The sequence below is a fragment of the Trachypithecus francoisi genome, unplaced genomic scaffold (assembly GCF_009764315.1).
Source record: "Trachypithecus francoisi isolate TF-2019V2 unplaced genomic scaffold, Tfra_2.0 Lachesis_group14, whole genome shotgun sequence".
Taxonomy (NCBI): domain Eukaryota; kingdom Metazoa; phylum Chordata; class Mammalia; order Primates; family Cercopithecidae; genus Trachypithecus; species Trachypithecus francoisi.
The window spans coordinates 37472600-37489207 of record NW_022681459.1 but is presented as its reverse complement, the minus strand read 5'-3'; the positions used below and the strand labels follow the sequence as shown (position 1 = coordinate 37489207).

The 16608-nt window shown below is 37.8% G+C and overlaps 1 protein-coding gene across 31 annotated transcripts in view; it reads left to right on the top strand.

The window, feature by feature from the left end:
• Window positions 1–16608, top strand: part of RBFOX2 (RNA binding fox-1 homolog 2) — a 303630-nt gene that overhangs the window by 188061 nt on the left and 98961 nt on the right. For 6 of the 31 annotated variants that reach the window (XM_033232821.1, XM_033232818.1, XM_033232822.1 and 3 more), the window contains exon 1: window positions 9130–9523. The exons of 23 other annotated variants lie outside the window; for them this stretch is intronic. In XM_033232821.1, the coding sequence (XP_033088712.1) occupies window positions 9497–9523 (27 nt within the window). In that variant the 5' untranslated portion in view covers window positions 9130–9496. Of the gene's footprint in view, window positions 1–9129; window positions 9524–12754; window positions 12930–16608 lie in introns of those variants that run through there. 2 more of the 31 variants (XM_033232816.1, XM_033232815.1) reach the window with 2 other exon arrangements.

Below are 16608 nucleotides of genomic sequence, written 5' to 3'. Positions count from 1 at the left end.
GATTATCAATATCCTGTTGTCCAGGTAAGCTAAGGGTTATAATTTCTAGATACTGTTTGATTGATGTGAAGTTTTATGGTGGAGTGAAATGCCTGCAGGCTTTCTGTCTTTTGACCAGATACCATTCAGGGCCTAGCTTTCCCAATGCTTTTTGCTAATTTACTGTAATAAGTGGATTGAATTTATAGTATTGGTGGCCAGACAAAGGTGGTTGGCATTCACACCTAGAAGTTCTGAAACTTTGGAGAGATTCTGTGTGTGTGTGTGTGTGTGTGTGTGTGTTTTGAACTGGGTGGGCTGAACAATATAAATGTAACATAAGAAAATCATCATATTATAATAAACTTTAGGCTTTGTTTTGAGCAGACAAGAGGCACAGACAGCAGTTTCCAAATGTTGTTGTATTTTCCAGAAAGGTAATATATAAAGTAGAGGGCATCTTTCCCCACAAAGACTATTTTTAGTCTAACGTTTTAGACTGTTTTGTGATGGGATTAGTGACATCTTATTTGTTAACTTGTTGCAATCTAGAATCGGAAAATGTTAGGTCATTACCAAGCGTATTTCTGAATATCTTATAGGAAGAAAAATTGAAGTTAGGAGTCCTAGATTCTGGTTCCAGCAATAGTGTTAAACGCCACCATGTTCGTGCTCAAATAACTTCAATTTTTCTTGACTTTAGTTTTGTTGTATTTAAAATGAAGGAGTTGGGCCAGATGACCTCTCAGCTATCATGATTTTTTGAAATATTGTAATGGAAACCTAGAATGAGAAAAGAAAAACAGTTAATACAATTAGTTCTGAATTAAAGATACTACTTGGTCTGTCAGTTTGTTTTAGTTTATTTGTGTTTTCATGTTCCTTTAATTATTTTTTTCTTTGAAATGGCCATTTCTCTAATAATTAGCACCTAAGTTGCAGGTTGGACAGGAATGCATAGAGTTAAAAGAAATAATGGACTAACTAGTACATCTTATTAGGTATTTTGGGCTTAAAGGCCCAAGCTATTTTGGATTGGGCCTGTTGAGTAAGCTCTCTGGAGTAAACTCACAGCTTTCATTCAAGTCGAAAGCTATCAGTAGGGCAATCATATGGCAGTGGCAGTGATTATGCTTCTCTTTAACTATATTCTAATACATTGATCTATATTATATGTTTTATATTAATGATATAACTGTTTCTCTTATTTTAGATTGTTCAAATTAAGAGTATTTTATACTTACCATGATGAGGTTTTGATATATGTGTGCATTTCGCTTATCTATGAACTATATCTCTACTGACATAAAACAATAGCTTGGTCTTTGTAACAGCTTAAGACTGGAAGTGTTATGAGACTAGATTAGAAATCTTTTTACAAGTAAATATTAATGTGCTTTCAATGAGAAACGTCTGTGAACAGTAAATTTCTGACCCACAACTAGCAAAGTCTGGGAATTATAGTAACTCTAACGTAAGTCCAATTCTTTCAGGAAAAAGTTGAAAAAGTAAAAATGTTTCCCAAGTGAATTGAAGTATTGGAGATATATGAAAAAATAATTACAGTATGTAATTGAATTTATTGAGGAAGGAAATTGACCATCTGCCCCTCCCAGTTTTGGGGTGGATTAAAGAGTTCCTGTTCAGAAATTGATGAAAGTCTTTTGCAGCAAAATTCTAATCAATATTCATAAAAGATGAATTTTCCACCCCAATTTTTTTTTGGTTATTAATATTTAGTACTGATAAATGTAGTGCACAGTATTTGAAACTACACTTTCCTGGCTTTACTCCATTTGGTAGATTTATTCTATCTGAAATTAGGTCGTTTAGAAATGGAGGTAATGGGATGTTAAAATGTAAGGGTTTACTCTCCATTCCACCACATAGGAAAGCTAATGGGATTAAAAAAACAATTTTAAATTGAAGGATCCAAAGCTATTTTACAAAGTAACAGTTTTTTTTTCAGTGCATTTATAAATGAGTAGTAGATGGTTGGTTACTACCTCAACTCTTTAACTATGGTTATAAAATGTTCCTTTTAGCTTCTGTTATATATTCTTATGCTTAGTTAAATTCAAGCTTTTCATTGCATAATGCTTGCAGTTTCATACTAATGTGTTATGCAGTTGGACGTTATGGAGGACATGATTGAACAGTATTTCTTTTAATGAAAGGTTTTACATCTATTTTTAATTAAGTTATTTCTAGAATTGCTGGTTTTGAGTTAATGAAACAAAGTGAGTTCTCTTCAACAGAAGGTTCGAAAGTATTTTAGGTACTTGACCTTTCATTGCTCTTATTGTTAAAATCATGCCTATTTTAAGAGTGTGCCATTGAAAATGATTATTGTATTAGTTATAATTTTTGTAGAACCTAGTCTGGCCAAATTAGTTTAAAATCAGGCAGAGTAAGGAGATATGGGCTTGCTTGTGATTTAAGGGACGATGAATGTAGTCTCCCTGTCCAGACAAATCTATTTAAGAAACTGTTCCTGAAATTATTCTTACAGACACTCTTTCGGATTAAACATTTACTGCCTCTGATCAGATGGTTAAAATGTAACTTGGTTCAAGTTAAGGGTATTGTCTTTTATCACAGGTTTTCCTTAGGCCCTTTTCCTTAACCTGTCATCCAAGTGGCGAACGGGGCAGTTGGAGGAAGAGGAAACAGGGTCTTAAATTATTGGAGGTATAGTTGAATTTCCTGATTTGAGAGTTTAGGGTAGCGAAGGACAGCTTAAGGATATTAGGCATCTAGAAGAATGAGACCGAAATTTACCTATCTAAAGGACACTTTTTCTTTTGAAACGGAGTTTCTTTCTTGTCACCCAGGCTGGAGTGCAGTGGCGTTTTCTCGTCTCACTGCAACCTCTGCCTCCCGGGTTCAAACAATTCTCCTGCCTCAGCCTCCCAAGTAGCTGGGATTACAGGCGGGCATCACCACACCCAGCTAATTTTTTTTTTTTTGTATTTTTGGTAGAGACAGGGTTTCACCATGTTGGTCAGGCTGGTCTTGAACTCCCACCCTCAGGTGATCCACCTCCTCGGCCTCCCAAAGTGCTGGGATTACAGGCGTGAGCCGCTATGCCCAGCCTAAAGGACACTTTTGATATTGAGATATGCTCAGGTCTGCAAAATCCTATAGAGTATATTAGGCTCTCCATTTCTTCATGGGAAGTTGACCTTGGTGTTTAACAGTACACACACACACACACACACACATTATATAAATTTATTTATATAGTTTATACTTATATAGTTTATGTAATTATATTAACTTATATAGTTTATACTTACATAGTTATGTAATTATATTAGCTTACATAATTTATACTTATATAGTTTATGTAATTATATTAACACATACAAGTTTATACTTATATAGTTTATGTAATTTTATTAACATATGCAAGTTTATATAATTTATATAAATTGACTTTATTTTCTCATTCTGAATTAGTTTATTGTGTACCAGCTGTTTTTTGAGTACCTACTGTGTGCCAGATACTACGCCAGGCACAGGGACATTAGTGGTGAACAAGACAACAGAGTTTCCTGTAACTAATAGAGGCATGGCATATTCATGGCATGTTGTTGGGTAAACAGCACTCTTCAGTTTTCACAGATTAATCATGAACTAACTTCTTGACAACCCAGTTATTGATAAATTTGTTTACGTCCCATCCATTTTCATATTTGTTTAAGAACCTTTTCCTTAATCCCTCACAGGGATGTGTACAGTGTACACATACTTTCAGTTGTTTGTATGACTCTAGTTGTCTGGGGTTTGGGATTTCTTAACGATATGAATAAGTTACCCAAATACATATAGTAATTTGTGAATTAAATGTTTTGATTTGCCTGGCCTCACTGATGTCTTAGTTTATGTTATTTGTGATTTTGTGCTAAAGGTTTGACTTTGGGGGACAGGAAATAAATGAGAATTGTTTTTTATAAGCCTGTAAGATGTAAAGCAGTTGATTTCAAATTTCATGCTCGCTTTTTTTTTTTTTTTGGAATGGTGAATGGGTTCTGTATAACTGAACTCTGCCTAGAGAAATAAAGTTAGGGAAATAATAGAGTTAGCTGTAATTTGACTTCATTTATGTTAAGGGGAATGTTGGGGCAAAGGATATTAAAGTGGTATTGTATTAGAGGTGCTTCTGGAAAGGTATTTAATATCTGTTAGATGTAAATTGTTATTTACACTTAGGGTTATTGTTTGGGGGCGTGCTGTGAAGAGCCTTTATACCAACAAGTTTTTATTATTGCAGGAAATGCTCTCCCTTTAATGTTGCCTTTCACTTGGGTGTCAGAGACAGCCTGGGAAAGTTGGAGCAAGCCCTGCCTTCTAGACAGGGACTCTTAGATCTGCTTTTATAGCAGTACTGGTATGTGGGTGGAAGGTAGGGAAGTTGAGTCACTTCTGTATGACAAGAACACCTAAAGTTTTTTTTTTTTTTTTAAGTGGGTATTATTTTGTCTAGAATCTGAACTAATCTAATAAAATTGAAAATAAAGCCTTTCTCCCACTCTTTTTGTGCATCTTCCTTTCAGCTTCAGATTTCTGAAAGATACTGAAGATAAAACTGAAGTAAGGCCAGGCGTGGTGGCTCACGCCTGTAATCCCAGCACTTTGGGAGGCCAAGACAGGTAGATCACCTGAGGTCAGGAGTTCAAGACCAGCCTGGCCAACATGGTGAAACATCATTTCTACTAAAAATGCAAAAAAAAAAAAAATGCCGGGCATGGTGGTGTGTGCCTGTAATCCCAGCTACTTGGGAGGCTGAGACAGGAGAATCACTTGAACCTGGGAGGTGGAGGTTGCAGTGAACTGAGATCGTGCCACTGCACTCCAGCCTGGGCAACAGAGCGAGACTCCGTTTCAAAACAAAAAAAGTGAAGTAAATGTATAAATTTGAAGATATTTCCAAGTGCGCTCTTGGAAGAAAGAATGCTTTTATAATATTTTGATAACTACATAGGTGCTCTTCATTCTGATGTATCCATGTGTGAATAAATAAATGGCTAGAGTAATAGAAATCAAGACATTACTGTTTGATTTCAACAAACATTCATTTAGTGTGTATTCAGATACTGGGTTAAGAACTGGGGATGTAGTATAAAACATGATTTCTACCCTCAGACTGCTCATATTCTAGTCATAGTTATGCAGAACAGTAACTCCAACAGTTATGTACCATGGATTAGGTGCTAAGGTAAAGTATGCTCACAGATAAGGGGTACCTAAACCAGATGTGGGAACAGGTACGGTCAGGAAAGGCTTTCTGGAGTAGGGGATTTCTGAAGTAAGCCTTGAAGGATGAATTACCCATATAGTTGGCCGTATTCAAGGGAAGAATAGAAGCATTGTGTTCAGAAGAGACGTGTGGGCTGAAAAATAGAAATGTGGGAGCCGTCAGGGTAAATTCTTGGTAACTGAAGTGACGGAATGAGTTGGAACACCTGGAGCAAGTGTGGTCAGCGACGTTAACTTCTTTGAGGTTCGGACCCTTTTGAGAATCTGATAAATACTACAGATCCTCTCTGCATGGAAATGCAAAGAAGAAAAATTTCCGCTGGGCTGCCCATGTTAGGAACCATGCACTTTGGGTTAAGAACCTCTGGTGTGCAGTAAAAAGAGATCTGAGGTTGACACCTTGCAAGTAATAATAACAGTTGAGAGGATGGTAGAGGAAGAAGAGTAAGATGGAGAAGCGGGTGAACAGGGAAAGAGGAAAGTCAAGAAGGTATCATTTTAAGTTAAGAGTGAGAGTTTCCCAAAGGAGGGAATACCAAATACCATAGACAATCAAAGAAGACATATAATGTCCATTGAATTTGGCCGTCATTTGGAGGTCTTCAGTGACTTCAATAAGGTAAATTTCAATTGAGTAGTATGGAGGAAAGGAAGCTGGGGTTCTGGAGATTGGATGAACCACTGAGGAAACAATCAAAGAGTTGAGACTATAAGGAGAAGTGCCTCTTTCCTTCATTTGTTTATTTAATAAATATTTCTTGAGTACTTACCACGTTCCAGACACTGTGCTGGAAGCTGGGGATTGGTCTATGTAGGGCCTCCTTCATTAGCTGACATCTCATTGTGCCCACCCTGTTCCAAAGCTTCCCAGCCCCTGCCTGTCTCTCTCCTCCCAAACACACATACAGGCAATGTCCTAAAATGATTTTCTCCTTGGTACATTACCGGGCACATTCAGCCACCAGGGGACTCCAGTTTTGCTGGGTCAGACCCAGGCTGCTCAATTGCTCTTCTCTCTCTTGGACACCAGGGAGCAAATTGTCCTCTATAATGCCAGGGACACACTTCAGAATATCATTGTGCCAGTCAGACCTCACTATGAGTCTGTCATTCAGTGAGTTTATAAAAATCATTGTAACTTTTTTTTTTTTTAGCTTGTACCAATTCTTTCTTGTAATAAATTTTTAAGCCTATTTGCATTGGGAAATATTGATTCTAAATGTAGAAAAGTAGCATGAATCCCTGGCCTGAGGAAACCTTTATCCTAGTCTTAGACTTTTTGCATGTGGGGACCCCTCATTTGCCCTTTGCTTTAAAAACAAAACAAAAAAACTCCTTGGGGCCAAGATGTATAGAGGCTGCAGTCGCACCTAAGCGTCAAGGTAGTTGCTGCTTTTCTAAGGATAGGTGTGGGGGCGGGGTGGGAGGTGTGGGGGCGGGGTGGGAGGGGTGGGATTCTATCTTCTTGGTGCCCTAGGCTTTCTGTGAAGAATAGTGTAATAAACCAGAGGATGCAGAGAATGATAAACAGTGATTCTGTGGTTTATTCCAGTTATTAAACCTGAAAACACAATTATCCCATTAGTATGATTCAAGATTTTTTCCAAAAATACACTGGGTTGCTCTTGCTTCCAGTGAAACTCACCTGCCCATTTTCTGCTTACTCACTTTGTCTTTAAGAAAATTTGACTGCTTTTTATCTCCTTCTGATTGGCTTTTCAGTTGCAAATTCAGAGAGTACTATATATTCTGTGTTCCAGGTCACTTCTAAAAAGTGTTAAATAAGAACAGGCCTAGTACTTATCTATATTATTTTACTTAGCATTTTTCTTAATATTTGAAGATCTCATTCTTTTAAAAATTATTACTATGGATTATACTACAAGTATACAGATACCTGTAAAATGCACAGAATAGAGCCTGACATACTATGTTACATAAGTTTCTCCAGGTTCCACAGATGGTCTTGTATTTCCTGTGTTCCTTTCAGAATTGTTAAAATGATTATTAATTTAGGAGTGGGTGTAATGATGTTGTATTGGCAGTGTGCCAGCCAAAGGTGTTATATAACACATTTTTTTAATTTAAAAATTTTAAAAATGTGCCGGGCGCGGTGGCTTAAGCCTGTAATCCCAGCACTTTGGGAGGCCGAGACGGGCGGATCACGAGGTCAGGAGATCGAGACCATCCTGGCTAATACGGTGAAACCCCGTCTCTACTAAAAAAATACAAAAAACTAGCCGGGCGACGAGGCGGGCGCCTGTAGTCCCAGCTACTCGGGAGGCTGAGACAGGAGAATGGCGTGAACCCGGGAGGCGGAGCTTGCAGTGAGCTGAGAGCTGGCCACTGCACTCCAGCCTGGGCGGCAGAGCAAGACTCCGTCTCAAAAAAAAAAAAAAAAAAAAAAAATTTAAAAATGTAATTCACAATCGAGACAGGGTTTTGCCATGTTGCCTTGGCTGGTCTCGAGCTTCTGGGCTCAAGAACTCCGCCAGCCTTAACCTCCCAAAGTGCTGGCCTTACAGGTGTGAGACACTGCGCCTGGCCAATAGAGAACATTTTTAAAAGCCTGGTCCTGCATGTTGCCAAACAATCCTTATGGAGACAGCAAAAAACTGTTATTCTCAGTGTGATTTACTATTTTGAATTTAGATTTCTGTAGATGTTTATTTTTTAAATGGAGAGCTTGGATGTTAGCTGTGGGCTTGTAAAAAATAAAAATAGATAAAAATTAAAAATGGGAAGCTTAATTTTGGAATTAATCTTTTTAACCTTTGGATAGTCTTTTAGAAAGTATATCCTAAAAATACATAGCATAACTAAAATATCTCATAAATCCTTTAGGATGAGCGCCTATCTATTAGAATGCTGTAAAAAATTAGAAAATCTTAATTTATGAGACAACTGATAAACTTATCATTTTATAAATTGCTTTATTTGAATGTTTGATAATATAATATAGGGAAATTTGAAGTTTCGGAGGTTAAAGATTTTTCCAAGATCACTAGTAAAGGGCAGAATTAGACCAACTTCTGGACTGAACCACATCTTTGATGCATTTTTAATTATATTGTTTTAATAAGAGAACTTTAAAGAAACTCTTATTGTCAATATTCTCCTAAACCTGTATCTACAGCACTCTGTAACAATTACTATTTACAATAATGACAAAAATTTCCAGGGTATATATAAGAAAGGATTTATCTTTTTCAATAAAGGCTGAAACATAGAAGGCTGGAGGGAACAAAGGGTGAATTTTCAGTTAACCAAAATTTTTATTGAAGCTGGAAGCCTTAAGGAGATTTGCATGCACCTTTGTGTATACCTTATGTTTCTTAAGTAGTCTTATTTGTAGATACCTTTTTCAGAGTCTCCAGGTTTTTTTATAGTAGGATAAAAATCATTTAAATTAACTCTCTTTACCTCTCTCCTCTCTTTTAGTCCTTTGCTCTCATTAGGTTGTTTTGGTCTTCTAGGACAAGCAAGTTCTTGAATATTCCTGTTCCTTGAAAAACCTTCCAGTTAGTGGGCATGTAATAGCTCCTCACTTCTTCACATCTTTCTCATTAAATCCACTGCATCTATAAACTGTACATCAGTACAAATATTTTATTAATATTAAAAATAATTTTGTTTCATTTCTTATTTATTAGACATTCGTGGCTGGACTCTCTTAAATCTGTATTAACTATAGTAAGCTGCTATGAAAGCTTCCAGTGCTATATAATTAATTCCATCATCGCATCCTTAAAATATGCCAGCACATGGCGCTTGCCCCTCCTTCTTTCTCCCTCCCTCCCTCCTCCCCACTTCACACACACACACACACACACACACACACACACACACACGCACACACGCGTGCGCACAGCGCACACCAAACTGCCATTCTCCAGCAGGCCTGCTTCTGGAGTTGGGAGATGTCAGCCTGCTGGGAGGGGGTGGGGGGAGGAGGAAGAGGTGGGGCTCTACTCTGATTAATTACCTTAGGCATTCAGGGGTGGGGCTTCCTTCAGCCATCTGCCTGAGATATGGGAGGGAGCTGGAGAAAGAAGGAGGGGGAGAGACTGCCAGAGAGGAAGAGAAAAGAAAGGAAGAAACATTAGAAAGAAAAAGGAAGGAAAACGGTATAAAGGGAGATCAATTACCCACCCTTAAATAGCTAGACTGGGGGGGGAGGGGGGTGGAAAGAAAGCTGTGGAGGTGTGCCCCAGCACGGCTGCTTTGAAAGGTTTATCATCTATCCGTTTGGTTTATGGAGAAAAAGAAAATGGTAACTCAGGTAAGATTTGTGCTTCCTCAGTATGTTTCTTTTCTCCTCTCTGGGATCTAAATAAAGGTTTGAGGGTGGAGTATAGTCAGAAGAGTTTTAATTATTATTGTCTTCTTAGAACAGCCCAGATTTATTGTTATTAGCTGAAAAGTCTGTGTCTGTTGAGTCCGTTTATGTGTGTGTTATGTATCCGTATCCTTTCTTCCCCCTCCCTCAACTCCATAGCAGATTCCTGTTTCCTGTACTGTGCAGCTGTAGCTCAGGAAAGACCCTGTGGGGATTTGTCTACCTCTTTGTCTTGGTTCTGAGAAGAGGGAGGGAGAGAAAGACTGCAGAGGTAGGAAGAGATTCTTGTAGACTACCAAAAAGAGGGGAGCAGGATTCCTTTTAAGAATTTCAGAAGAATTTGTGTTATAGGGAAATCTGATTCCTTATTCACTTTGGTTTCTCAGGATTGGCTATGGAATTGTAGTTTTGCTGTTACTCTAAACTGCTTATTAAAAATGAAGGTTAGGAAAGAATGTTTCATTTTCATGGCTTTGTTACTGGCAAAGATTTTCAGTAGGAGCATTCAGGTGTAACAGAGGCAGGTAGAGCCCTCCTTGACAGGAGAACAAATCTGAATGTATAAATCACACAGGCTTTAAAATACATTTGAAGGAGAGAGAGTAGGAAATGGAAGATATCTCTCCTTCCGCTCTCTCCCCTCTCGTTCTTCTCTCTTCTCTCTCTCCCACTCCTACTCACTCTCTCCCCCAGCCCCCTCAATCCCCCTTTCTCTCCTCCTTTTCCCCTCTTTCTCCCTGCCTCTCTTTGGTTATGCCAGGCAATATCTCATCTGCATTTTAGCAAGTCATTCCTGACAAATGGAAAGGTGAATGCTCTTCCACAGTTCTCCCTGGCAAGGCAATTTTTCTTGTTAGAATCCTTCTGTATGCCCCATTACCCTTTTTCCTTTATGTATAGGTTGAGAGGAAATGATGAGGCTCTGATTTATCCATGAGAAATCATTTATGCTATAGAACATTCAAGTCCTTTAGTCTCAGACTTAAGATCAGTTTCACTCCAGGTTTCTATGCTCTGTGGGGAAATTTCATCACTGGACAGTGCTTTCCTTTTAAGGAGGTTGTCCTTTTTTTGTATTCTCTCTTCTTTTCCTCTCCCAGTCACCACCGGAGGGCGAGAGAACCAGCTAGCTATCAGGATAGAGGCATCATTTTAGGAGCTGGAATCCTGTTTAGTTATATAATGCCCTGCAGTGCTGTTTGGAAGGAGGGAAACCTGTAGGGAGATTTTCCCATTGTGACCTGGAGGAAAGAGAAGTTTCAAATGTATCTTTTCAAAGTAATTTTTCACCAAATCTGAGTTTAGAAAATTTCAACAAATTTCCTTCCTCTTTTGGAAAAGCGGAGAAGCTTTTGAAATTTTTCTCTTCCATGTCTTATCCCCTTATCATCATCTAATTACCTCTTTTGAAATACTGCTTTATATTTTTTTAAAAATTTTACGTAAAAGAGAAATCCTGTTTCTGGATTCTCTTTGTTGCTTGGGAGATGATACTTGCTTGACCTTAGAGCCCTCATTCAATTTTTATTAACTGGCAATATTAGAGGGTAACAGCTCTCTTCTTTCTTAGCAATTACTGAAGGCTTTTCAATGCCTTGACTTTTCATTATGTATTTTTTAAACCAGTGAAAGAATTATCCAAAATGGAAATTTGTATAATGAGTTTTGCCTCATGGAACATTTCACCTTAGTTTCTAGAGGAGCTGGTAAGTGTAGTGTGTGTGAGCATGAAGTTAGAGTGCACATGCTTATGCACACTTAATATTGTGGTTGTAATAATTAGTATTTAAAGAAGTCATAATTTTAGGAAAGAAATAGAAGAAATAAATGGAAACTGGAAAGAGAGATTCTGGGGTGCCTAATAATTCTTATAATAAAATCACCATGTTTTTTATCAGGATGTGCTAAATATTGAAGAAAAGTTATGAGTTTTTGCCCATCCTGAAATTATACAACTGGAAAGGATAGAATATTAAATTTGAGAAGTTTCAGTATTCCAGCCTATTTGTTTTGTTGTATACACTTTCTGTGTTAATGTAATGTACATAGTTGTTAGTAATCTAGGGGGAAAAAATCAAAGGAAATAACCAGCCAGGCCAAATCTTTCATTTGTCCTGTGGTTGTGTTGTGTTGTGTTGTGTTTTGCCTGTGCGTGTGTGTGTGTGTGTGTGTGTGTGTGTGTGTGTGTTTGAGCCAGACATCCAATCCCAACATTTGATAATGACCTGTCACATAAGCTTTCTCAATATAGAATGTCTATACTGATGGTTACAGCTGGGTTATCAAAGTTAAACGGTTTATTACAACGTAAGAGAGATGTTTTCACTGTTTTGCTACCTAGGTTCTTTGCATCTTCAGATGATATCATTTCTGTAGTCTCCAGTTTCCATTGCTTAGTCGGAAAAGGGCTTTCAGTGGATGACTTTTTCATCATACCATATTAGATCCTTGTCAGTATTTGCACAGTGTATGCACTTTATTACTACATATGCACTTTATTACTACTTTTATAGGGCCTGTTTTTGTTTTAATTAAAACTACTCTGTCATAGTAAGTAGTCAGTGCTCTGCTAAAAAGCAAATGGCAATTTAATCACAAAATTCTAATATAGCAGATAGACATGCTTATGTGATACGTAAAACATTAATTTTATCGGCTGTTCATGTATATGTTGTAGGAGTATTTCACTGAGATCTCTTATTTTTGGGCATAATGACCAGATTATTGCATCTCATATTTATGAAAATAGCAACGTGGAATATGAAGGAAAGATAAATCATTCTTGTACTATGTGTAAAATTCGAAAAACAAAATTGCAAATGACTTCAACACTAATTAGTAAAAAATAAATGTTTAGCCAAACTCAGACTCAGTTATACTGTCTATTGTTGAAAGGGCAAGTGTACTAGGCCGAGAGGAAAGGATTTTACAGTATGGATGTGAGAGAAAATTTTTGTACTCTACTATGGTATAAGACTGCCAGTTTCTGTGGAACACAAAGCCCTCCCTTTCTTGGACAGCTCAGTGCTTTGCTGGCATTTTCTTCAAAATCTGTTTTCCATCAGGACCAAGAGGAGGGAAGGTGTTAGGAATAAGGGAGGTTGGAAAGGGGGTTGCTGTTCCTTTAAATAGTGCAGTGAGTCCATGTGGCAGCAGGCCGCTCTGGAGTGTATTCTTTTGTAATGAATCACCAGTTCCATTGTCTGCTATCTCCCCTCTTTGTAACTGGAAGGCTGAAGTCTTTCACCTGAGCTGCTGCCAGTTCGCTCTTCTGTTCCTGCCTGGGTGGTTGGGAGAAGAGAAGAGGGAGGGTATTTTATGCTTTAATTAAAGACAGATAAGAGAGCAGGTATGTTTTGCTTTGTTTCATTTTCTCTTCTCCTGTTTTTGTTTGTCTAGTTTTTGAAAGGAATTGGAGTAGAGAATCTATTCTCTGATTTTGCTAAGCATATCCCATTTTCTCTGAATTCTGGAGGTCCTCACAGCATTTAGTCTCCATTTTGTGGTACTGCTTTAAAGTGATTCCATTCGGTTGCCTGCCAGTCATGCTCCCTTGCCACTCGAACCTCATCCCACCCTTCATCCACGCAGCTGCAGCCACACTGTTTGTTTTGGCACACTATCCACTTTCTATGGGCTTTGCAGGATTTGGGGAGTTGGAGGATAGGCGAGGATTGTGGGTTGGAGACTAAATTTATGTTCCTTTACAATGAAAAAAAAGCCTCACTTTTTCCAGAGATTTGGTTTCTTTCTGAATTCTTCTACATTGCTCCATGTCTTTAGTTATAACCATTTCCTCGCCGAGGCCAAGATTGTCTCTTGAAAAGTATCGCTTTTCTAAAAATTACTTAACTTTCTTGAAAAGATACCCAGAATTTCATAAATGAAGCTATGATGAAATCCAAGCACTCTTGACTCATTAAATTGTTTTTTGCGTCTTAGTCACCCCCTAATCACACACACTTTTTTCTTTCTTTTTTTGCCCCTTTTTCTTTTTTCCCTTTATCTTTCTCCTTAGTTTTGCAGTTGAGTCTAGGTAAGCTTAATATTTGACAACCTACTACTTAAATTTGTATTGCTACAGAAGACATCTTCATATTGAACGGTAATGACATTCCTCATTCCTCTCAGTGATAAGGCATAAGCTCAGATTCCTGGTTTTGTTCCTCCAGTTTTCTGTTCTCCCCTGAGAAATTCCAAACTCTGATCTACACAGATTGCCATATGCAAACAATTTTATCTCTCTCAAATTTGAACTTTTCATCATGGAATTCCTTACCTGGGGATTGTTTCTTGGACATCTGTTTATGATAGACAGATAGTTTCTGGGAACCAGTCATACTAGATGCTACAGCACCCCTTTACCCACCCTGGTCTCCTTCTGGTATACCATCCCTCTCTGGGATCTGACATTATTGGTATTCCACACATTCCCTTCTGAAGTCATAATTCCTCACTCGTTGTTTTCAACATTTCCAAACCACTGTCAAATCTTTTTTGAACATTTCCTCCCAACATTTTGTATGTGAAATCTGCCAGGCACAAATAGAAGGCTCCGCTGCAGTAAATACTTTCCTCTTTTGATTGTAGCACCTTTCTTAGTGGGCTCCAGTGTTCAACCTCTTCTAGGCAGTCAGAAATGCTGCATTCTGCCATCACGATGTATTGTGTCTATTTCCCAGACTCTTACATGTTTCTCTATTACTATTAGAATGATTAAATTCAGGAAACTAATTCATTAGAGGTCATTGCCAGAGTGAGTCATTTAAAATGCAAGTCTGATTTTGTCATTCCTGTGTTTATACCTTACAGTTGCTCCCCTTCAGTCTCTGAATAAAATCCTGTGACCCTGCATCATCAGAAATCTGGCTGCCTCTCCAGCCTCATCTCCTGCCATCCCTTTCTTGCTGTATTTCATTCTAATGACACTGGCCTCTTTGCTGTTCTCTTAACATACCTGAGACCCTCTTGCTTAGGACCCTTCTGCTTTGCTGCCTGCCCAAAATGCTCTTCCCACTGGCACCCATATGGTTTGTTCTACTCTCGAATATTTCTTCTCAAGGGAGACCTTTCCCTTAACTTTCCTAGCTTAAACCAGCACTCCCTCGTCACTCCTACCTTCATTCTGCTTTTTCTTCACTTGTCACTGATTTTAGTTCTTATCATTGATTGTTATATGTTTGTTTGTTGTCTGTCTCCTCCCCAACCCCGAACAGAAGCTCGCTGAGATCAGGATCCTCGTCAGCAGTCTGTTGTATTCCCAGTGTGTAGAACAGTGCCTGGCACATAGTCATAATAAAAATAGCTAATCTTTATATCTGCTGATGATGCATTAATATCAGATACTGTTCTAAGCACTTTACCCTCATTAACTCATTGAGTCCTCTCAGCAACCCTGTGTTATCTCCATTGTACAAAAGAGGAAACTAGGCATATGATGGTTAAGTAACTTGCCCAAGTTCAGACAGCTACTAAGAGATCTTGTGGGGAATGATATCCAGACTGGCTGGCTTAGAAATTGATAGTCTTAGCCACTGTACTCTACCCCTTGTAGGTATTGAGTATTCAGTAAATATTTGTTGAATGTGTGAATAAATTAATTTACTTGAAACTCTGATTCATTTCTGAAATTTCCATCCCTGACTTAAGACTTTGATAAAACACTTGCAGTAACGGAATTCATTGTTGAATAAAATGACTTCATTATTATAATATGTAATAAAGTATATATTATTTTATGATAAAAATATTAATATTGTCTAATAATAATACTAAATAATAATGCAGAGTACATACTGTGCATTAAGCACTGTCTTAAGTGCTTTACGTATTTTAGGACATTTATTCACTCAGCAGCCTTATCTACTTACTCAGCAGTACTGTTAATGTCCATGTTGTAGAAATTAGGAAACCCAAGGAGTTTGGCTCCAGCATTTCTGTTCTTAACCACCACTAATAATGACCGTTATTAAAATAAGTTTTTGTTTTTGCGTACCTACTTTGTGCCAGTCAATTTTACATACATAGCCTATTTGCAAACATAATTATTCACATTATGTATCACTTGTCAGTCATCTTTGAGGTAGGTGAGGTTTTTCCCATTTTTTGCATGAGACTTTGAGGTTCTAGAGGTCAGGCAACCTGGTGACTCTGGAAACAGAGAGAGATAGGTTTCAAACTGGAGATCTGTTTAGTCCCAAATTCACATGCTCTTCCGTTATACTGTGAGCCTCATAAGATAAATAGTTCCATTTTTGGCCATGAAAAGTAGAAAAGTGTTCTTTATGAGCTGAAATCTGTTTTCATTATTGTCTTCTCATTCCTTCTCGATATCTCATCTGGAGTTACATTGAGTGGTTTCACGTCTTCTACATAAAATCCAAATATTTGAAGATACTGCTGAATGCTCCCTTTAATCTTCTGTTGCCTTCCTTATTTTTCCTACTTCCTTGAATTATTCCTCATAGATATGAAAACTTACGGTTTCCAGAATGTTTACTGACTGTCCTGGACTAATTGCATTAATTTATATGGATGATTTATCATTTATGTCTAATTGCTAAGTAAAAATATCAATTATGATTACTTTTTAAGTTTTATTGATACATAATTATACATATTTATGGGGTACTTATGATATTTTGATACATGCATACAATGTGTAATGAGCAAATCAGTAATTAGGATACCCATCACCTCAGATATTTATCATTTCTTTGTATAGAGAATATTTCACATCTCCCCTTCTAGCTATTTTGAAATATATAATAAATTATTGTTAACTATAGTCACTGTGTGTTGAATATTAGAACTTCATCTTCCGCTTCCGCTTTCTCTTTCTCTTCTTTTTCGTCTTCTTTTTTTTGGAGACTGAGTCTCACTCTGTTGCCCAGGCTGGAGTGCAGTGGTACGATCTTGGCTCAGATCTCTGCTCACTGCAGTCTGCACCTCCTGGGTTCAAGTGATTCTCCTGCCTCAGCCTCCAAAGTAGCTAGGACTGCAGGTGCACGCCACCACGCCTGGCTAAT